Source organism: Centrocercus urophasianus, unplaced genomic scaffold (genome assembly GCF_019232065.1).
Source record: "Centrocercus urophasianus isolate 14NV4802_14NV808 unplaced genomic scaffold, USGS_Curo_1.0 seq_16, whole genome shotgun sequence".
NCBI lineage: Eukaryota > Metazoa > Chordata > Aves > Galliformes > Phasianidae > Centrocercus > Centrocercus urophasianus.
The window spans coordinates 2,864,743-2,886,798 of NW_024884711.1; the positions used below are offsets into that span (position 1 = coordinate 2,864,743).

Consider the following 22,056-nt stretch of genomic DNA (forward strand, 5'->3'; position numbering starts at 1 on the left):
CACATGGCAGAGAGAAGAGGTGAGTTGGCCATGTGGGTCTGCAGGAGGATCCCCTTGCCTGCTTGAACAGCCCCTGCTGCTCCGATATCTGTCTCACATCTTTGTAAAGGTAAGGGCAGCAGGCTGGAAGACGGGGGTGATCTGAGTCTGCATTCAGCTGGCATTTCGTGTTGTAGGAAGTTAAGGAGTGTAAGGGATTTTCAAAATGGGTTGAGTTATATTAGTACTGAACTGAGCTGATTCATGGCTTCATCAAAAACCAAACAAACAAAAACCAGAAAGAAGGGATTTGGGAAAACCTTATTAATCCACTTCCCCTGCTTGCACATCTGTCCTTCATATGATGATATCCCCCGCTTTCTGTTGTACTACCTTTCCTTCTTCAGTATCTTTACCAAATCAGGATGAAAGTTAGTTTATTCAGCATAAAGCATATATGAAAATGTCAAGGGATTTAGAAATACTGGGCTTGGTGCATCACAATTTATTCCACAATGAAACACAAAGCTCTCTTTAGAAAATAATTTCAGCATTTCATTTCCCTGATACAGAAAAAGTTTTAACAATTGAAAAATAGTACGTAAAGTTGGTATGGAGTTTACCTAGCTGTTCCAAAGGGTTCATTCAACAAACATCACCCCTGGCTGCATTCACCATGTTATAGTGAAATCTCATGGCTTCTGTATTTGTTTTTTCAGTCTCACATTGGTAGGACTGTGATCAATTTTCATTAATTACCCTTATACATAGTTCTTGGAGTACTTCAAGTTGACATCAATAGGAAATGAAACTCCTGCTACACAATAGAAAAATGTAGAAACTTTCCAATCATATTTATCTTTTAGACTGTGCTTACTGAAGTCATCACTGTCAAACTTGCCTAATGTAGCCACCTGCAGAAAATTTTTTTCTCATTTCATGGCAGTTTATTATGTTCCATTTCATCCCACAGGGTTAAAGTTTTACCCATAGTCTGTATTCAGGAACCAAAGTTTGTGGTCTGTTCTTTCTGACATGTTGAATACACACAGTTGTCATTATAGCCAATGAATCCAGTACACACTCAGCATTTCTGGCACCTGGATTAAATTTTGCATCTTATTCTGCAGATGTTCCACAGACATAAATTTTTACATCTGCTCAGAATTAGTAGGAAAGACCTACATTCACATGATGACCTTTGCTTATTTTAGCCAACAGTTCAGAACTCAACCAATGACCACTTAAGTTGTGTAGATTTTTTTCCCCCTGAACTACCTTATAGGCCATTTAAAAATTTCTTTCTGTTCCATTTCTGTCCCTTTGTTTTAAGCATTCTCTAATTAGAATTTACACCTCTGCCTTGTGTTAGCACATTGCTAAATGTGTTAATGCTACTACCACAATCACTCCAGCATATTTCATCTTAAACTTAATCTATGCAAATTGCATTGGAGTTCAGGTAGGGAAATAGATCAATATACCGACACGACTGCTTTAAACTCTTTATGTTCACCGACACAGCTAGTTATTTTTTCTGATGTAGACCCTCTCTATTTTAGGAATATCAGTTTTGTTTTACAGATATCAGAAACACTAAATCTAGTCCTCAGTTTTGCTGTAGGAATTCCTGAAGTTCAAGATATCAATCATGAGCTCCCACAACGTCAGTGAAGGTGACCTCCTTATTTGCTAACAGAAGTCAGACTGCCATACCCAGGTAAAGCCTGGGCAGGAACAGCATAAATGCCATCTTGGTGTTATGTCAGTTGCATTTGTATCACCTTTGCTTTTTTTCATAGCTCACGCAGCTAAACAGGTCAGTAAAACTTAGTACATAAATATTAGCAACTGCTTTGTCCACAGCAGCTTGCAAGGCCAATGTTACTTTCCAGTCAGCAGAACTGAACCTAACCAACTGTTTCCAGAAGTTAATGAACAGGGACAAATCATCTTTCTTATTTATTAGTCTATTTATTTATTTGGTATCAAATGATAAAAATGATCCACGTGAACATGGAGCCACACGAAGCCCTCTTTTTCAGTACTGTTCAGTAGCTGTCAGGTGTGTTTAGAGCAATGCTTCTCTTCCAGTTTTTGTAACAAAGATATATTACAGCAAACATACATTATTTTTAAGAATTCTGCAGATCTGCTTCACTTTAATCTGTCCTTTTAAAAAATACTGATTTTTTTCAATTAGATGTTTAAATATATTTGAAATTAAAACAACAGAAGGCAGCCTGAAGTACAGTAAAAATAATAAAAAAAAATTAGTTTGCTTTCAAGGCATTTTTGCTACACAAAGTCAAAAACTAACACTGTAAGCATATTTCTGGCACTCATAAAAGTAAATAATCACATAATGCATACCCAGATGCTTATTGGTAAACTATGCTTTTGACTGCTCTGAGTAAGAGCTGTGACTCCCAACAGCAGATAGATTCGGCTATAGCAGCTGTCGCAATTACTGCAGCTCTCTGCCAGAAGTTACATCTCCCTGCTGCTCCTCAGCTGCCATGCTTCTCAGCTCACCACATTCACTCACGGAGTAAGTTGCCAACTAACACACCTCGCTGCAAAGTGCACTTTCTGAGCAGAGAAGAGATGCCTTGTGCAGCCCTCCCAACCTCTGGCAGGGTAACAGGGACACAGAGTTATAACCTCTAGCAGCCAAGACAGCTCTACCTAGAATTGCAAATGAGAGCCCTAAGATAAAGCTCAGTCAGACTGTCTATGCCTACCACGTATTAGTGCAAACCTACACTCTGTGGCTTGCAGTGGCTTGAAAGGAAAAGCAAACCTTTACAAGTAAAGTGCAGCAAAAACGTCTATGTAGAAATGGAGTTTCTAAGTCAATGAGTTCTGGATTAATAAAACATGCCACTCAAGCCAGACTGCGACCCTCATCATGTAAGAAAAATCTTTCCTCTCTTGCCAGAAATGTCACACTCATACTTTCTTAGCGTTGGTTTCTTTCTGGCCATTTCTCGTTTTAGTGGCCTTTTTGGGGCCGCTGACCAGCGTGTTGGTGTTCTTGGTTGATGGTTTTGAGGCCCCGCTCCGACCGCTGCGTCCTGCATTCTGATTCTTACTGCGGGCTGTTCGCTGCTTTTGCTCTTGCAGTCTCTGTTCCCATCTCTGTGGAAGGGCAGAAAAAGAGGGAAAGACATTACCAAAAATAATTACATCTATCCAGAACCACGGATCTCACAGCTTTGTGTTCTGTCCTGCAGGGCCGTCAAGCTCAGTATGTAACAGCTGGCTGTAGTGGAAACCTGCCACGTGTTCTTGGGTGGAAGGATTTCACAATGTCAGCTGATGAAAATGACAACTGCACATCTCTCCTGTGTGCTGCCTGTGAGTGTGCTTCTCATTCCTTTCCACAAATCAAGGGTTTTTAAAGTGCTGTTAAGTGGTTAGGTGGTCCAAAATATGATCTGCAACACTGCAGAACTCTTTTACCTCTAGGAACAGAAACACGCTTTAAGAAAAGAGAGGTAGACAGTAGAAGCTGGAGAAAGTCCTCACCTTTTCTTCTACTAATGCACTTTGTTGTCTGAAACTCCCAAAGAAGGGGCTTTGCCCAGTGATCTGAGCAAGAGCAATGCTCTGCAGCTTTCCTGTTTGATCTCCCTGCACTCACCTTGTTGCTACTCAGACTCTCAGCCTGGTTAGAAAAGAGACCAGCCATGTGGTGGTTATGTTAACAGATGTCTTTTGTGGTTCAGAGACAACACAAAATATTCATTTTAATCAGCAACTCAATATAAATGTTGGATGTAAGCCTTCAGAGACGAATGATGGACTTCAAACAAATCCACTGCAACACCTAGCTCCATACTGACTACATTCATGTAGGCAGAGTCATCGTAGACATCTCTGTCAAACAAAAACTATCAGCAGGCATTTAAGTGTGTATCACTCAAACATGTTTAAGGGAGGATTTAATTTAGGAAGCTACCAATATCAGAAGGAAGGACATATGCTTTGAGATGAAGTCTGCTTTGCAGCCGTGCATCTATTTTGTCTGAAAATGAATGTCCAAACAGGTTTCAAGCTACAATTAGAAATCAGAAAAAAGGGCGAGAAGCCCACTAAAACACATGTGCCAGCAACTGGTCATTAAGTTTACAGCTATGGGATTTCAAGAATCCAAGTTACATATCAGTAATCTCCCAAATCCTGCCTGGTTTAATCTGCATTGCAATATATTTATTTGGTACAGTCTTAAAGTTTTTTTTTGGGTTTTTTTTTTTTTCATGAACAGGTTTCACATGAGTAAGTGAGGAGAAAGGGGAATGATGAAAGCATCAAGTACAGGTGCCTGAAAGAAATCAGTCTGCAATCTGAAAGTTTCTACAAATGAATACATGCAATCTTTTTCCTCCTCTCTTTAATTAAGGTACATATACCTGTATGTCTCTAATGCTCTGAAATCTTTCCTGAATTACAGAAATCTCTTTCATCTCCACAAGTGCGAGGAAGAAGTCAGACACTGTCTCTATTATAAAGAGTTTACAAGCACGGAGAGATAACAATGATTAGACTTTTTCCTCCAATGTTCCTTGAAAGCAGCCAGGGGAAGCCCAGTACCTGCAGTAGGTCTTTATCTGGATGTTGCTGCTGAGTAGTCTGTGTCTCGGCATTGCACTCTTCAATGCATCAAAGCCCTTTCATCAGATGCAGTGGATTTTAACTACCCTTCTTACCCAGTATGGACTCTATACTCACCTGCTGATCACCAGACAGCTACTTCACTGAGCAGCTGTATTAAGGCAATGCTCAGAGTCATTGTTGCAATATGAGTTCACACAAAGATCAGACAACATCCTGCTCAGGGACACTTGGCAGATAAAATAGAAGACTTTACAGACTTTAAAATTCTAGACTGAAGTTTTCAGATTTTCACTTGCGTTTCTATATAACTATGTATAGATAAGCAGTCTGATTTTTGGAGGTATTAAAACACTGAAGTGAAAACAATAATACTCAGAGGTGTTCTGCATACGTAAAGTTCAAGTTATTAAATGCTGAAAAATCCACAATGGTGTTTAGCTTTTTAATGAGAGTATTAGCATTCTTTTCTTTGGTTGTATTTACCTTAAATCTTTTGTTTAGTTGATCCTTCCATTTTTCAACTAGACATCCATCAAGAAGCATCAGCCTGAAAATCAAGAAACAAGCAGACAGTTTTGGTTTTGATTCCTGAGAAATCATTCCAGATGGTTTAGCACTGACTCACACTGCAATGAACAAGCAGGTATTGATAGTTTCTGCACACAGGAAGATGGGCAGAAATGCATTTCAGAGCCAAAGCTGCAGTATATAAGTAGTACTGAGAAAAAACATTTTGAGCTTTTTGTCCACACCTGCCGCTGTCTCCAGGGGAAAAATTGTTCTCCCTTGATCGCTGTTAACAAAAAGTGATGAGTTGGGTAACATCCTTGAAACTGTTTAAATGCCTTTATCACACAGATTTCTGCTTATGTCCAATGTGTGTGTGTGCATAAATGAGCAGTTTAATGTATTTGTATGAATGTTCTTGACTTCTTTGATGAAAACAAAGCTAGGTTTACATGCACAAGTTAATACAGCTTTTCTGACAAACACAGGTAACACTACCTGACCACTTAAAGTTGTCTCCACTGCTATCTACTGATATGTTATGATTACATTATTAATGTGTTACATGTAATTACTTAATGAGAGTTTTAAAGTCAATTTGGAACAAGTATGGGTGTTGGTATTTGTCTACCAATTAATTCTGGCCACCTCCTGTATGAAAATACTGAGCCTAGATATTATAAAATGAATTCAACAAAAGTGTAGTTATTAAATGGTGTATGCCTTCTAAGAGAGTTTATTCTGAAGCATACCTTATGAATACCAAGGTTGAAACAACTATTTTATTAAAGAAGGGATGCTGGAGTTTCTGTATTTTCTCTAGTGATAACTATTCTCAATATTATCTTTTTTTTTCTCTCTCTCTCTCCCTTTTTTTTTTTTAAAGTCTTGGCACTTAATGTGTTCCAGTATTATTTCCCTGCTGCCAGAAGACTCCCTGTAGACATCAGTGTTGGTGAAGACATCAGAACAAGCAGAACATCAGAACAGCAGCTGCTGTTCAAACCAAGATGGGAGTGAAATCCTGATCCTACTTAAGGGCAGCGGGTATTTTGCCATTGACTTCAGGAAGGCTGCAGCTTCCACCCATTTTGTCTCTGGCATTCAAAAAGTTGCTGTAACTCAAACCTCTCCATTTACATACTGTTGAGTTCAACAGGAAACACATAAAGTAGCTTATGCTGCTTTTGCAAATCTATACGAAATAAAAACCATTACAAAATATTTAGCAATCGTTGTGTTTTCTCCATAGTAAAGGAGAAGATGATGAGGACCTTCCACTCCCAAAATCTCCTTTCTCTAAGAACCTGCTGAGGATTCACTCCAGCAAAGCTCTGCAGCTCAGAGCAACCTGTTAGCTATCTCAGTCATGCTATTTCTACTCTCCATAAACAAAGCTAACACAACCAGAGGGTTCTAAATTAATCTTTGTGAAATACTTCCACATCGGGAGTGGCAAGGTGCTGTGTAATGATAAAATGTTTGTAATAATAAAATACTTGTAATAATAAAATACTCACAATAATAAAAAAACGTGTGGGCCCCTTAGCTCCCCCGAAAACAGCTGTAATAATAAAGTACCAGATGGCAACTTAAACAAGTGTTAGAAACACCTGTAAAACCCACTTAAAATATTAACACAAAAAAAGGTTGAAAATGTGGATATGGTCCATTAAGTTCTGCACGTAGATGTTTTATGATCCTTACAGCAGCACGTTCTGTATGTTCTGTCAGCAGCCATAAACAAAACCAGCTTGTACACTTCACAAACAATCTTACCTCCGACCCACAGCGTGGAGGCACACGTACCAATCACACCACAAGCTGTCCTACTGGTATCATTGCTACCATGGCTTCGAGGCGCTAATGGATGGGACATTGCCTCAAAAACCCAAAAAGAAAAGCACGCTGCGGTCCACTGCTTCCTCTCCTCCAGATCAGCATGCTGGATTTCCTTCCATGCCTGGGGCTAGGCTGACTGCCAGAGAAAAGGTCTGGTAAAGTCAGTTTTGTTTTGACTTTTAATCATACACCAGAACTGGCAAGCAGCTCCGAGCTTATTTACTTTTCATCTGCCATCCGGGAGGCACAGCTCCAGTGGCTGCAGCTTTGGCTGGTCCCAGCACAGCTGTGGGACAAGAAACATCTCACTGATGGCATCAGTCCGAAGCCTAGACAGGCCAGGGAAGAAGGGCTGGCTCTGTGTCCTGTGGACTGCCATCCCCTCCCTCGAGACAGAACTCTGCTTTCATCTGAGCCACCCCACCATCCTACCAGCACGGACCACCAGTGGGCCGGCAGAATGTACCTGCTGGAGTTGCCTGCACTGTACCTAGCAATTCGCCACCAACACCCAACAAAACCACAGTTTGTGGGTTACAGGCGAGATTCACTAAGTGGAAAAACTTAACTGCGACGGTAATTGCGCCATGGAGGTGCAGTATTGACAATAGATTTGCCAAGTGACCAGAAAGAGAGCTGTGTTGCCCTGCTTCTCTCCCGTTACACTCAACCACGTCGCAGGTGCCCACCTGGAGCGCCACTCGTAGCACATGATAAGGACGTCCTGCTTTGGCTGCAGAGGTGGGCACTGGCAGGATGAATTGGTCAGGAGAGGCACTTGGGACTGAGTAATTGGCATCGAGGACTTCAGGATGTCTTTTACTTCAACCACAGTCGTTACCTCGTTGCAGTTCCCCCTCTCCACACTTTTTACTTTCGCGTGAATGACTGCAAGTAGAAAAGCAGTGGCGTAAGAACAACAAACAGTCTCAGAAATTTAAACACCACCTAAAATTAAATAAAACGCATTAAACTGAAAGCTGTTGTTTTGGCTGTGAAACTAGAGCTCTTTCTTCATGTGTGGGCACATACAGTGGCTTGGAATAACAGAGGACTGATCCCGATTTTGGTTTTCAGCAGGACTGTTGACAACTGTGAAATGAAACATGTGCTTAAAGCTCTGCCAGATCAGGCCAGGCGACCTAGCTGGGAATCACAAGCACAGGCAGCTCTTTTGAGTCAGCTGAGAGCAACTCCTCACATACATTTGGACTGTTCTACATCCACATGTTGCTGCTCCCAATTACGCAACGGATAATTTAACCTCACCGATGGTATGCAGCCTTATCAATAGCAAAGTCATTGGGTCAGATCCAATAACTCACATCTTCTCTTAAATATAAGAAAGGAAGACTTAAAAGAAGCGAAGAGGGTTGGGATTTCCATGCTGTATTAATAACTTTTTTCTTCTTTTGCATTCAGATTACGTACCAGCAGTAACATTCTCATATAAAATAAAATCTGAAAGAGGTTCTTCTGATTCTGAATGCACAAGCATCCACACTTTCACTGAAGAAGTCCACACATCCACAAGGCTAAGGAGAAGTTCTGCAGATGGCTCTGAGGTTGATACCTGACTGTCTTTGAGTCTGAGCAGCCCGGGAGTATCTGCCACTGCCCTGTGCTGAGCACCAGATGGCTGAAATGGAACAAAATGAGGGACTTTGTCCCTAGGAAATGTCAAAATAGTGAGAATGTCTTATTTTCAAACGGTCCCACCGTTCTTTTGTGAAGAAGAAAGAGAGTTTCAGCTTTAGAGACTCACAATTCACTTTCAAGTCTGTTCAAAAACAAATTGCGGCTCCTACGTAACGGGGACTGTTTTGAAAATGTTCACCTATAATATTTATCAAAAAAAAGAAAAAAGGTGGAATTTTCTGTACTGAATGCAGACGTTGGCTTCATATTGATAGCACAAAAGACATCTGATGTATAGAATGATTTCTGAAAACATTTTAAAATTACACCTACCAAAACAGCCATGGGCCTGTGGTGCTCACTGTTTTAACAACTAAGAAAAGTCCTGACCAGCTAGAAATACAATTTGTTGTGAGTATTACTTTAAAGCATTTCAGGAAAATGTGGTTTTTATTTGCAACTTGCTCTCCCTTCTCTCGTTCCTCAATCCCTCTACCATGTGAACGTGCCTATCTGTTTTCAAGGAGGCTGGATACAAATCTACCTCCCAACAACAAAACCTTGATTTTACAAATTCAATCGAATGAAATCCTTCAATCTTTCCTAAATTTTGGAATCCAGCTTGCAGTTTTTATTCATGTAACACTCCCACTGAAGCCCCTGCAATGAGAAGACCCTGCAATCAGAATCTGCATGGCTGACGCCCACATTTCGTGTCAGAACAATCATTTTATATCACTTTGTTTACATACACTTCAGAGCAGTGTGAAAATTCCTTGTCCCACCTGAACACATCCTTACGGTGTATCAAGATGGGCTAAGGAATTACATACAAAGAAGATATCATATAAATCAACCAAAATGCCCTGACAAGAAGGTCTGCAGTATCCTTTTTAACTTAGATCACAGAATCATGGAAACACAGAATGGCCTGGGTTGAAAAGGACCTCAAAGATCATCTATTTTCAACCCCCCTGCTCAATTTGATTACTCTCACCAAACTGACTAGGATTTTTTTTTCCCCATACTAACAAAGAAGCCAATAACTACAAACTTGCTTTCATTTGCTATCAGACAAACTGGAATCAACTACATATAACATCTCTATTGTAAGATAATTCAGTACTTCCCTCAAAGAAACAGCTTTTCCCAAAGAAAAAGCCCATAAATTGCCAAGCCTGGTACTGCAGATTCAATTCACTATTAACAGGGACTTTTCTATTGACATTAAAGATGTTTAAGCTGGTATGCAAACAATATTAATTACTGTTTCTCTGGATTCCCAGCAGCAGAAAGCCCATGGATGGGATAGGAGGGCAGGGGGTGCAGTGAATACTTACTTGTACAGCCACAATGTCATGCAACACAACAACTACCAGCCAACTCCTCGACTGGCTGCTGCAAATTGTCACTGAATTCAGTTAACCTGTGACAATTCCCCACAAGATGAAGCTCTGGCTAGCAAGTAAAAGCATATACACGAGTAATAGAAAAGTTTTACCTCGCTGTGGCTTTGTTTACATTTAAAAGCTCTATTTAGGTAATAAATCTGTTAATTCCAGTTGCTGGACAAGCACGAGAGCTGGCCACACTCATCCATACTCAGTGGAGTGCCCTTTGCAGCAACAAGAGCTGTTCCTGCAGGGAGACCTGATGGTCCTATCACACACTACCGAAATCCCACTCTTCCCCAGAAAAGTGGGAAAACGGTGACCAACATCTGTGTGTTGGTCATGGCTGCCCATGAAAAGCGTTGGATGGAGAAGCCTCAAAACCCGTGGTTTGGAGATGGGGCCTGGAGGGGGGGCAAGCACAGGGGTGGGAAGTAGAGCGGGGCAAAGCCTGCAGCACTTACTGTAGCTGTAGTTCTTGGCCAGGTAGGTCGACAGCGTAGGCTTCGTCTTTTTGCACCTGCATCGCTCTTCGGGGGGAGAGAAGGGGAGCGGTTACGGGGTGCGGGGCGGGAAAGGGAGGTGGGGAGGCCCCCCCAGGCTCACCCTGGCCGCGGCTCCTGCACTCGGGCTGCGGGGGTCTGTCCGGCACCAGCACGCCCTGCGTGAAGTCCGTCCACTTCCCATCTGCAAACAGAGGGGCTGTCGGGGGGGTGTCGGGGCCGGGGGGTGCCGCGAGGTCAGGGGCCGCCCCCCGCCGCCCCGCCGCCCCTGGCCGGGCGCTCACCCACCCTCGGGCAGGTCGGTGACGATGGCCTCGGGGGAGATGCAGACGCCGCGGTCGTAGACGGGGAGGTCGTCGCAGGCCAGGCTGTCGGGCCAGCTGTGATTGTAGCGACGCATGATGGGCTCGCAGCCGTCGCGGGCGCGCTGGCAGACGGAGCGGCAGGGCTTGATGGGGTCGTAGAGGAACTCCAGCGTGCAGATGGGCGCGTACATGGCGCAGAGGAAGAAGGAGAGGACCGGGCTGCAGCCGGTGCCCACTAGCTCCTCGTACTGCTCGATGGCCAGCACGGCGTTCTCCTGCGTGCTGTGGTGGAGGTGGTTGGGCATACGGGTGATGTTCCAGGGCATGGGGCGGCACATGGGGATGCGCACCGCCTCGCACGGCGCGCCCTGCGCCCGCGGGCTCACCCGCAGCCAAAGGGACACGGCCACCAAGGCGCGCAGCATCCTCCTCCTCCTCCTCCGCCTCCTCCTCCTCCTCCGCCTCAGCCGCCTCCTCCGCCGCCGCCGCCCCTGGGTCCGGCCGCACTCGGTGTCGGGAGCGGCGCCGACAGCCATGGAAATCGCGGGACGGCATTTATACCGGCGGTACGCGTGACGTGGGGCCGATCCGCTCCCCGGGCAGCCCCGCCGCGCCGGAGGGGGTGTGCGTGTGTGTGTGTGCGTGCGTGTGCACCGTGACATCACCTCCACCGCCGTAATCCCCGCCGACATCACCGCGCCCCTCTATCGCCTGTGTAACGCGTTCCTGGACGTGGAAGTGTGTGTGTGTGTGTGTGTGTGTGTGTGCGTGAGAGGGGACGAACCCAAACAAACACACGCGCCCGTCCCCTGCGGGCCGAGCCACGCGCTCCCCTCCTGCCGTCCCCCAGCGGAAAGTTTTGGTGCGGAGCCCCGGCAGCCTCCAGCGGGATAGGAGGAGCACACGGAGCGTCCTGCGGCAGGGGAGAGCAGCGGAAGCTTTGTGACAGCGTCCGTGGGGAAATACTCCGTTCCCTTCACGCAGCAGCCGCCTCGTGCCCGTGTAACCCCTGCTGGTGGCACTGGGAGCGTGCCCCCGATCGCCCCTCAGCTGAGAGCGGACGACATTTTGTGTGTGTGTGTGTATGTGCGTGTATAAGTGAGGGGGGACAGGGTGCCCGCCGGCGCTGCCGGGATCCCCAGGCGACATTTTGAGCGCGTGTGCGTGCGGGGCACGCGCGGCGCAGGCGATGCGGGCCGGGTTGGGGGCGGGCCGCCCCCGCCCCTCCTTCCCTCGGCTCCCCCCGGTTGCCGTGGCGGGCGCGCAGTGCGGCGCGGAGCATGGCGCCGGCGGCAGGCGGGCTGCTGCTGCTGCTGCTGCTGCTGCTGGGCGGCATCCCGGTGCGCGGCGGGGCGGGGGCCGAGCCGTGCCGGGCGCCGGGGCAGTGGGAAGGGCGCAGCGTGCGATACGAGCACGGCACGGGCCGAAACACGCGGGCCGCCGTCTCTTACGACGGCCTCAACCAGCGCCTCCGCATCTTGGAGGAGAGGAAGGCGCTCATCCCCTGCAAGAAGTAGGTGGCGGGGAAGGGGCCGGGGTCCTCCTCCTGCCCCCCGGGGCCGGGGTCCCCAAAGGCGCGCGGGAGGCGGGGCTGCGGGAGGCGTCTTGTCACGGGTGAGGGAGGGAAGGGGCTGCAGCAGGCATCCGAGCTCCGTGTGGGTGTGCGTGCGGGGATGGACGTGCTGACCGCAGTGCTTAGGGATACTGCGCGCCCCCAGCCCTAATGCACGGTGTAATGTACAAAATCACCCTCAGAGCTAGGAGAGACGCTGCTGGAATAATGTAATTCGGGTAAGTTGCTAGCAAGCTTGAATCCCGTTCTCTTTGCTATTCCCCATTCCTCCAAACGCGAGCACCCCGCTCAGGGGTGAGCACGCAGCCGGTACCCGTGCTCACTGCTCGCACACACTGCACGGGCTGCCTGGCCCCGCAGGACCTCCCTGTTGTTAACCTTGTCGTTAAGCTCCCTGTTGTTAACCTTGGTTTCTCGGTTGGGTGGCAAGTCAGTGCAGGAAGAAGCAGCCTGCAGGAGGGCCTGCATCTCCTCAGCCTGGAGCCATGGAAACTGTGACTGGGCCCTGAGTGCCGGTCCCTCTGTCACCGTGCTGAGACGTACCAGTCCACAGGGCTGCCACTCTGCCTCTCCCACCCAAAATTGTTCAGATAACTGCATCAGCTTGGGAGTAAGCCAAGGTGCGGAGCAACCCAAAATTGCTGTATCATCCAACCTGAAAGTTTTCTGCTATTGAAAGATCAATATTCAGTTTTGCTCCTGGCTTCTTCCTGCCTAGATACAATCCCTTACCAACACGACACATTCAGTGTTTTCATTTCTCAGAAATGCTCCCCCACATTCCTTCTTCTCACTCCTTGAGGCTGTCAGCCTCAAAACAGTTTTACACGAGTCTTGTAAAATTCACCTTTCCCCATAGTTTTGGGTTTTTTTCCCTTTCTTACTGTTTTAAATAGGAACTGTATGAAGAGTGTTAAAGGCAGGATACAGTTTATTGGTGTTCTGCTGATGTACAATGCGATCTGACACTGTCCATATTCCTGCACCCCTTCTTTCAGAAGTCCTGGGTTGACCTGCGCGTTCAACAAGCATAAAGCTTCCCTGCAAAGCCTGATGCGAGTGTTCTCTAGCTTCTGAGCTGCACTGAGCTCATTTCTTCAGGCCTGCGTTTATTTTATTTGAAGACTTCATTTTAAGATGAACTAATTATTTTACATTTTCCACTCGGGGCCAGATTTTGGCCTCTGCCAAGATCAGCTCTCATTAGGCTTTTGACAAATATTTGCTCTGGACTCTGTTTTGTCTGGGCCGATAGTGCTAGCGCAGGGTGCGGTGCAGACAGGTGTGCTGGCAGCTCACTCTGTTGGTTTTGCCTGCGCTGGTTTATCATTGCAGACAATCCCTGACCTCAGGCATCCCCACTGTACTGAGACCCGCCGTGCCTTCTGGCATCCAAAAGCAGAAGGTGGTTTTGTTAGGAGCGTGGCTCACGTCAGCGCAGGGTGTGACCCTGCTTCCATCGGAGTCAGCAGGAAGACTCCCATTGATTTTAGCGTGCGTTGGGTCAGATCTGGGGCTGACAGCTTCAGCTCATGTCGGACACTGTGAGTCATAAGTTGAACCCTTCAGAAGTTAGAGGCGAGAGGATTTATCTTGGTTTGGAGGAAAAACTTCTCTCCTACTCTGCTTTGATGTTGGCAAGAAAAGAATTACACTGAGGCAGTGACTACAAAAGCATCAAGAAAAATAGTGCTTTCTTTGTCCCTGGTGAAATTTCAGTATGAATTCTCACAGATGCATTTGCTCCTAAAAGATACAATAATCAAGATTGGACCAAAGAGACCAAATTTCTACGCAGTGTTTTCTGAGTCTTAGAACTGTGGCCACAATCAAACACAGCTCTGTTGGAGTCACTGAGGTTGATGAGGCGCACACAGATCTGCCTGTGTCAAGTGGTTTGCAGGCTCCTAACCACCAGAAAACCTAAAAGCTTCAATTTTCCATGTAGATGTACATTTCAAATTCATGTCGTTTGCTTTGTGGCATTTTCATACCTACTTCCACCCTATGTTCCTGAAAAGTAACCATGAGGTAAATAGCCCATCAGTGCTTCATCAACATCACTTCTTTACCCACCAGTTGCCTCATGAGTACCCGACGTCCAATTGCTGGGTTGATGGAGGCTGTCCTCTCTCCTCTGGTCACAGGTTGCCTGAATGGCCACCGTGTGGTTGTTTCAGCTAGCTAATTGGTGTTCCCATGGGTAGTGCTGTTGACTGCTTGTGCTGCTCCTTGGAGCTTAATTAACTGCTGATTATGATCTGAGACTGAGATTTTTGGAGAAAAAAAATCCAGCTGGATTCGTTACTAAACTTTCTATTTCACTTCTTTTGCAGATCCAGTCTAAGCTACACTCTGCATCTCACTGTGCACCTCCCATTTTCCCCAGTGTACCTTGTCCCACTGTATCTTCCCCCTTTAGGATGAAATTTGGGAGACAGGCAAGGAGGACAGTCGTTTTGGGTGCTGTTGAGCAGCCAGCTGATATTAGGAAATAAGAAGACACAAGGAGATTTTTATTGAGTAGAAATTGCCACTTTGAAGAGGTCATGCCAACTGAACTTTTCGGTGCTGTGACATGAGAGCACTTGGAATGGTTCCCTGAAGCCCTCAGCTGGAGCTGTGACACAGTACCTGTTAAACACAGAGTGATTTTTAATTCTTTACTGTCTCCTGCGTGGAGTTACTTCCCCTCTGTGTGTGAATTGCACCTTGCTCCTGTCCAGCCCTCTGTAGACCATGATCACTGAACACTTCACAGAGCAGGTGGTGATCTCAGCACAGCTTTGCTGTTGGGTGTCAGGCGTTTGCTTTGTTGCAAGCTGAGGTCTTACTATGGGTTCAGATTTGAATGTGCTCTCACTGCACTAAGTCCTGCCACTACCAAGGTCTCAACCTCAAAGCCCGCTGACAGCCCTGTGGCTAGTTCTGTTCTTCCAGAATGGCACACGTTGTGCATCATCCTTCATCTTTTTGGAGAAGCAGAGCAGGAAATTTACATCTTGGCACTGCTGAAGCCACACACGAGGATTGGTGCTCAGCTAGGATGGAGGAAGGCATGAGGTGGGGACAGAGCCAGAAAACACATCAGTATTGTTTGAGGGCCGAGCTTTTACATGCTGTATTCACAGTGTTTCACCTTTAGCTTCCATACTGCTTTTTGCAGAGTGATTTTCGGAGGAGGAACAGTTTGGCATATAAAAAATGTGGAGGGGATGAAAATTTTTCCATGTTATCAGCAAATCACTTGTAGGAAGGAAATTCATTTCTCTCTTCTGTTCTGTGGACCGTGTGCATTTATTGTCCACTGCCCAGCAAATTGGGATACTTTTGTAATTGAGACTGCAATGCTTTATTGTCTTAATAACACAACTGCAGAGTAGGAAAAAAAAAAAAGAAACAAAACAAAAAACAGACCAGAGGTATGTTTATTTAAAACAGATGCATGGTGGCATTTCTTCAGTTTTTAAGGTTATTGCAGAAGGCAAGCACAGTTTTGAACAGAATTGACTCACTTGGCTGCAGAAGCGACAGAGTGACAGGGCTGTGTGTAGAGAAATGCATCCTTTGTTCCTGCAGGCTGTTAGCATGCATGTGCCAATCCTGTCCTTGACTGGAGAGAAGCACCATCTGATCAGGTGAAATGCAAGAGAGTCTTTCTGGAGAAAAGATGATAACTTTTCAAAGTAAACAGCATGTGAGCACGTGCGTCTGACTTATCTCAAACTCACTCTGAGTTGCTTTAGGATATGTGATCGTAAAGGAAAAAACGGTGGTGTGTGACCCATTAAAATCATATAATCCATCCGTTCTGTGGTCATTATGGTGACTCAACAGGCTAAGCATTGACCTATGCCGAGCGACTGCAGATTTGTTTCCCAGACTTGGTTTTGGGAGTGGTTTCTGCAGCTTAACGTTTAGGGGAATGACATACGGTCATGGGTAAAACTTTCAAAATTGGCCAAGGGACTTGGGAACCCAAACCCCATTTTTTAAGATTATGTAGAGTGTGCAAACTTAAGAGACCCTTAATTTGCAGTGGAACAAAGAACTGAGATTTCAGCAGTTTCTCTATATCTAATGTGCATTCTTGGGATCTAAAATGCTTCATAAGCTGCTGTGTATGTGAGCCGCTTTTGAGAATAAAAGCTAAGGGAGGATATTGGAACCTAAGTTTCCTTGTGTCCCATAGAATCCAAATTCTTTCAGGTGCCCACTGCTGGTGATGGGTGCAAATCTGGATAAAGGATCATGGCTACTTCTGTTGATGAGAGGCAAAAACCATTTTGTTTTCTAAGTTCCCAGTGCTGTCAGCCCCACTGTTCATTGTTGCAGTTGTGCTGAGTGGGAAGAGATGAAAGCGCCATTTGGAGGCGAAGGTTGAATGTCTTCAGATGTTGAGCTGCAGTGCTAACAAACAAGCGGGCTGTATCAGAAGAAGCCAGGGGCTGTTGCCTTAGCAGTGGTTTTGCTGTCTGCTGTTTTATGCTTTTGGTAATTTCCTTGGACTGTAACATCTTTGTCAGAGTTGTATGAGAAGAAAAGAAAAAAGCAAGGGAAAGCGAGTTTGAATAAAGCAATTCCACTGCTTGAGATGGTACATTTGGTGCAGTGTAGTGTTCTCAAAACCCCTGTTTGTCCTCTGTACTGTGGAGCTGTTTCATATACTACCAAAATACGTCACCGACACCAGCTGCAAAAAATAAACTGAAATCCAGGATCCAGAACCCTTTAAAACTGGAAAGAAAATGCAGATAGGCAATGTCCGGTGATCTCAAACTGATAATTTGCCAGGGTTCTGGTCAGTGTGTTTAGAAACCATGCGCTGCCAAACGTTCAGTGGGGTTGTTGCCACCTATCAGTAACAAATACAGTTGACTGGATGTTCTTAAAAAAGCAGTTTATCATTGTGAGGTTTTATTTTTCTAAAAACCACTGTTAAATGATGGCCGCTGGCACAGCACTGCTGTTGATACTAGCAGATGTTGGCCTACATCCTTATTATTCATCTGAACTCTTTAAAGTTAGGGGAGGGGATGCATCCTTCCTCTCATCATATCATAACGTGTGTTTGCAGTGTCCAGGACATGGCTGCTTTTGTAGTGTTAGACATGACAGAAAAAGCTTTAACCTAAATCAATTATATATTGATTTATATTGACGATATTATATATACATATTTCTGCAACTTGAAACAGAGAAGCAGATTGCAATCCGTTCAAATTAAGGGTCTGGGTCTCCTGAGTGTAGAAGGACCAAAAAGTTAAAAACTGTGTGCAGGAGTTTGGTCCGGTATGAAGTGGCTGGTGCACGATCCCAGGAGCAGGTGGTAGGAGCTGCTGCTGCTTCTGTGAATTTAGAGAGAGCTGTAGGACCCTACAACACACTGAATATTTTGGACTCATAGTTTATCTTCCGTGTACAGTGGAAATGTATTTCCTTAAAAAAAGAGAAGGGTTTTGACTGTGACAGCTGCATGTGTTACAATCTAAGAGATGCTGAAAAGCTGAAGAGTTTGGGTTAATGGGCGGAAGATCTTTTCATGACTTCTTGCTTGCTTTTGTAACACAGAGCTGCAAGCTTAGTGAAGTCAATGAGAACTTCCTTTGGCACAAAGATCACATCCTGGAGCTTTACGTTAGACACACATTTGTAACATGAGTGGGATGGGAGATGTATAGAAGAAACAAATTTGTCCGTTTCCAAATCAAACTCAGCCTCAATTCCTGAGGTTGATCCCCACTGCCAACAACGAAACCATCGTTCAATCTCTAGTCCTGTTGATGACAGCAATGGTAAAACTGTGGTGGACAGCTTTCAATGTTGTGTCATCTGAGTGCAATTGGAAGATGTGGTGATAAAACCTGTGCCTCTGAATCCGGTCCACTCCCTCTGCCAGAGCTTCCAAGGATAAATTTTGGTAGGTGATTGCCAGTTAGAAGAGAGGAAGTGTTTGGGGGGGAGGCAGGATGTTTTAATAAAGTACAAAATGCTTTCTCCCTTTTTTTTTTTTAATCTTCCCCACATTTTATTTTGCAATCCATTTGTTTGCTAACAAACAATGCTCATGCTGTAGTTGTGATTGTTTAGCATTGCTATTGATTTGTTCACATGATGAGAACCTGTGAGAATCTCTGGCTCCAGCTAGAGATCTGATTTGTTTCACATATCGACAGTTCAGTCCATTAGTATCTGCATAGGGCAGGTTTTTCATCTGGAGTGTGTTTTCACAGACAGGTCAGAGGAATGGTAGCAATTTATGCTGTTATTTGTACTCCAGGTCATGAGTTGCTGGGAAATTGCAAAGTCGGATTGATATCTTCCCATCCTCTCCACTCTGCTGTGGGCTGATCATTCAGTTTCACAGGATATGACAATTCAATCACAGAAAGCACAGCGGCATCGCGAATAATACTCAGTCATCCAGGAAAAGTGTTGAACACACTTCTCTCTCATGTGATATGCAGGAAGGTTGAATTTAAAGGAGTGTGAGCAAAGAAAAATGTGTCACACTTCCCAGTTGTAGGAAAGATCAGGAATAAGGGGTGTGTGAATCGATGTGTGCGTTTAGGAGCTGATTCAGTGTTAGAAAGGGACTGTTGGCAATATAGTGATGAACACGATAGAAAACAGGTTAGAAATTCTGAGCTCTAACTATAATTAATGCTTGGGGCCTGATAGTTTTTTTATTCTTACATTAAGGACAGGGTTCTCTTTTCAAGCCAGGTTCTTCAGCATCAAATCAATGTAAGGATCTGAGGAGAGAATCTTCTCTCTAGCCTCTCACCCTCATGCTGCTCAACTCCGCAGCCTTCTTCAGATGACCTTCAGCTTGATTTGCAAGGAATCACATGCCTGCAGCTTGCCAAGTTCTCTCTCTCAAGGTATTTTTACCTGTTGCTCTTCTTTACTTGAAGGGGACCTAATTTTTCTTCGGGGTGTATTTAAGGTATGGTATAGTGCCTGGCGTGCTGGGGAGGTGTGAAGTCCTCATGGAACAGAGCCACATTGTGCAACATTCTGGCTCTCCTAGAATGAGGAGCATTATGCCTGCACAGCATTGCATAACCTGAGCATAACACTGGGCAGTGAAACCTCTCCTCGCCACTGCCAAGCAGACCTGTTTATTTCAGTTGTTTTTGTTTACTGCCCATTTTTAAGGTCCTGAGGGAGATGCATGTATGTTGAGAGCAGAGTTTAGGTTCCATAGGAAACTTTGTCCTCCCACGGCTGTTTTCCCAGTAGTGTGGTTGCTTTCTGATATCTGAGAGCCACAGGTCAAGGACAGGGTTTTCTGCCAGGAGTTCTTTCCCATGCATGAAAGAACAGAAGGCTCAACATGTGAGACAATCCTTGTGTACAGCAGCGTATTGCCTGCCAGAGTTGGTACCTGTTATACTTCCATACGCAGGAGCAAATTAGGGGTTTCCAACAGCAGCACAACTGTCCTTGTCCAAAAAAATAAGTTGTGACAAATGGTACTGAGAAAGAATCAGTTGTTTCCATCTGAACGTGTTTTCATGTTTTTGTAAATGTAGATCCTTGACAAACATTTATTTGAGAATCAATTTAATCACTTTTTGAAGGTTATGTGCACATATCTGGCTTTGTGTCTCTCTTGATTATTAAAAGACGCATCCCTTGTGCCACAGAAAGTAAACAAGGTAATGGTAATTTTTGCAATTCTTGTTTTTACTCTGATAATTTTATTAGCTGTGTTCATATGGTCAGCAAGACTTGCTCCTGTAGCTTAGCAATGGGCATATTTCTGCTATTTTAGATTTTGTTTTCTAATTCTCATGACTTTCTGAATTTCTGGCATCAGAACATGAATTTGGCAGGCACTTTCGTTTTGTACAGTACTCATACTGTAGTCATTACAATTTTTCAATCACTGACTATTAAGATTTCACATGCCTCAGGATCTACATAGCTGTTCATTCCATGAAAGCCTATTTTATCCCTTTCATGAAATGAAATTTACCCTCACGTTCTAGCATGGTCTAGAATGTGTTTTGTGAGCCAAATCCAGCCCAGAGGGACTCCCAGCTCAATAGTTCCATGCTGCTGTGATCGTTTTCTGACACTACTGTATTGGAAAAGTAATGCAAAAGTCACCATAAAGGTGTGTGGATGCACACTAGATGTGTATAGCATGCTTCTCTTGCATATGGAACAACTCAGAATTTAGTAATCTTTTGATAATAATTTGTCAAAAAAACTTGGAGACTTTAGCAGTTAAGACAATCTGGATTATTTGATGCTGTGGATATACTCAGATACCAAACCAGTCTAAATCTGGAGCTTTCTGGATATGTCTTTAAATAAAAATGTGTTTCCAAACTTAATAGAAAAGTTTGCCCCAACTCCTATGTCCCCAAAGAGCCATCTAAAGGCCACAGGATACATAAGAACACCAAGGTTTTAGAACTATGGAAGAGTGGTAATCACCTTGATTGCTGCCTGCTTTTGGATCTTTGGAACTTCTAACCCAGTGCAACAATTTCCATCTAGCTTTGCTGCAGTTGAAACTGTGTTTTAATGTGAAATAGTCCTTAAGTTCATTAAACTTCATTGTCCTTCTGAGCTGGAAGGTAACCTTGCATGCTTACTGGATATTTTATTTTCTACATGTATTATGTATCCAGAGGACACTGTGACATTGTGACTGAAGGCAAAACGAGGCACAAGACCAGAATTGCAACATGCACTGCAGTGTCACATATTGAGGCTACTTATGATGAACCTTGTTTCTTTACCCCATTAAAAAACGAACAACAACAAAATCCACTGTGATAAAGCTCTGCAGAAGTGACCTTTAGGTCACTTGAATAGTTCAGAAGCGATGCATCCAGAAATGGCTTTGCTTGTTGGTTGACTTCTTGTGTACTAAAATGCTTCTGGGAATCTGCATCTTTATAGCTACTGCCAAGTATTATTTCATGTTTTTGAGTACATGTTCAAAACACACTGTCAACATCTTCCATAAAGTTAACATTAAAGAAGTGAAAGTTGTATGGTATCTGTAACAAATCCCCTCAGTTGCCTATTGCAAACAAACTGTTTTCTAATTGATTTTTTTTCTTTTTTTTTAAGAATTAATTTTCCTTAAGGCTTTACAGAATCACAGAATCACAGAATCACCCGGGTTGGAAGGGACCTCAAGGATCATGTAGTTCCAACCCCCCTGCCTAGCAGGGCCACCAAACACACACATTCAGATCAGGTTGCCCAGGACCCCGTCCAACCTGGCCTTAAACACATCCAAGGACGGGGCATCCACAACCTCCCTGGGCAGCCCGTTCCAGGGCCTAACCACTCTCCTTGTATAGAACTTCCCCCTAACATCCAACCTAAATCTTCCCTCCTTCAACTTGGATCCATTTCCCCTAGTCCTGCTGTTGTCAGCCCTTTTGAAGAGTTTACTCCCCTCGTGGGTGTAGGTTCCCTTCAGGTATTGATAGGCTGCAATGAGGTCACCCCACAGCTTCTCTTCTCCAGGCTGAACAAGCCCAACTCCCTCAGCCTGTCCTCATAGGGGAGGTGCTCCAGCCCCCTGATCATCTTAGTCGCCCTCCTCTGGACCCTTTCCAAAATCTCAATGTCTTTCTTGTACTGAGGCTTTAATGAGGTAAAAAAGGAAAGTTCCCTCAAACCAGTACTGCAGAATGGTACTATTTAGCAGTGGGATAAAGGAG

At 44.7% G+C, this 22,056-nt stretch overlaps 2 protein-coding genes across 2 annotated transcripts in view; one reads left to right on the forward strand and one right to left on the reverse strand.

Annotated features, from left to right (window-relative positions):
• Window positions 1-1,961: 1,961 nt before the first annotated feature.
• SFRP4 (secreted frizzled related protein 4) lies at window positions 1,962-11,321 on the reverse strand. The gene is made up of 6 exons (XM_042817269.1): window positions 10,769-11,321; window positions 10,584-10,679; window positions 10,442-10,507; window positions 7,638-7,836; window positions 5,083-5,146; window positions 1,962-3,120 (listed from the first exon to the last, which is right to left on the reverse strand). Exons 1-6 carry the CDS (start codon window positions 11,319-11,321, stop codon window positions 2,932-2,934), a joined length of 1,167 nt encoding a protein of 388 aa, XP_042673203.1. The 3' UTR covers window positions 1,962-2,931.
• EPDR1 (ependymin related 1) overlaps window positions 11,320-22,056 on the forward strand; it is a 31,286-nt gene continuing 20,549 nt past the window's right edge. Inside the window, 3 exon segments of the mRNA XM_042816815.1 lie at window positions 11,320-11,351; window positions 11,898-12,028; window positions 12,031-12,298. Of these exon segments, the coding sequence (XP_042672749.1) occupies window positions 11,320-11,351; window positions 11,898-12,028; window positions 12,031-12,298 (431 nt within the window).

Coding starts and splice junctions, on each gene's coding strand:
- SFRP4 (XM_042817269.1), bottom strand. CDS start 11,321: ATGGCTGTCGGCGCCGCTCCCGACACCGAGTGCGGCCGGACCCAGGGG. Junction 10,680..10,768: donor CGTCACCGACCTGCCCGAGG/GTGGGTGAGCGC, acceptor CCCCCCCGACAG/CCCCTCTGTTTGCAGATGGG. Junction 5,147..7,637: donor TGCTACGAGTGGCGCTCCAG/GTGGGCACCTGC, acceptor CTTGATTTTCAG/GCTGATGCTTCTTGATGGAT.